Source organism: Otolemur garnettii, unplaced genomic scaffold (assembly GCF_000181295.1).
Source record: "Otolemur garnettii isolate 467f Iridium unplaced genomic scaffold, OtoGar3 scaffold00105, whole genome shotgun sequence".
Taxonomy (NCBI): Eukaryota; Metazoa; Chordata; class Mammalia; order Primates; family Galagidae; genus Otolemur; species Otolemur garnettii.
The window spans coordinates 1,551,430-1,551,914 of record NW_003852500.1 but is presented as its reverse complement, the minus strand read 5'-3'; the positions used below and the strand labels follow the sequence as shown (position 1 = coordinate 1,551,914).

The 485-nt window shown below is 55.5% G+C and overlaps 1 protein-coding gene across 1 annotated transcript in view; it reads right to left on the bottom strand.

The window, feature by feature from the left end:
• HSH2D (hematopoietic SH2 domain containing) overlaps positions 1 to 291 on the bottom strand; it is a 9,076-nt gene extending 8,785 nt beyond the window's left edge. The window contains 1 exon segment of the mRNA XM_023517197.1: positions 154 to 291. Coding sequence (XP_023372965.1) covers positions 154 to 290 — 137 coding nt within the window. The 5' untranslated portion in view covers position 291.
• Between the last annotated feature and the right edge of the window lie 194 nt (positions 292 to 485).

Here is a 485-nt window from a genome sequence, read left to right as displayed (position 1 = left end):
CCGGGCTGGGGATTCGAACCCGCCATCTTAGGTGTAGGTGGCTGGCGCCTTAGCCGGTTGAGCTATAGGCGCCGAGCCTGAGCCCAGAGTTCTGAAGTAAAACCTGCTCAAGGTAGAGGCAGACAAGGAAAGAAGGTAAGGGTGTGTCCTCACTCTCTTGAGATGGCACCATGGAACCACTCGGGGACCCCGCCTTGGGCCAGCTGGCCCACCTGGGTGTGCACAAACCAGTCTAGTCGTGGGGGTAGCGGTGGGGGCAGCGGTGGGGGCAGCCTTCCAGCCTCTGTCATAGCTTCCTAGGGGTGTGGTTCACCTGGGGGCAGGAAGGAGAGAGAGAGTCAAGCTTGGTGCACTTCCTATATTTGCTCTATTCTTATAGCTTGTGTTTCCTTCTCCTTTGAGAAGTTCCCAGGCTTGACAGAGCAATGGCCTCAAAACTGGCTCATGTGTTTTGAGTACCAACTATATGCCTGGCACTTTTTACA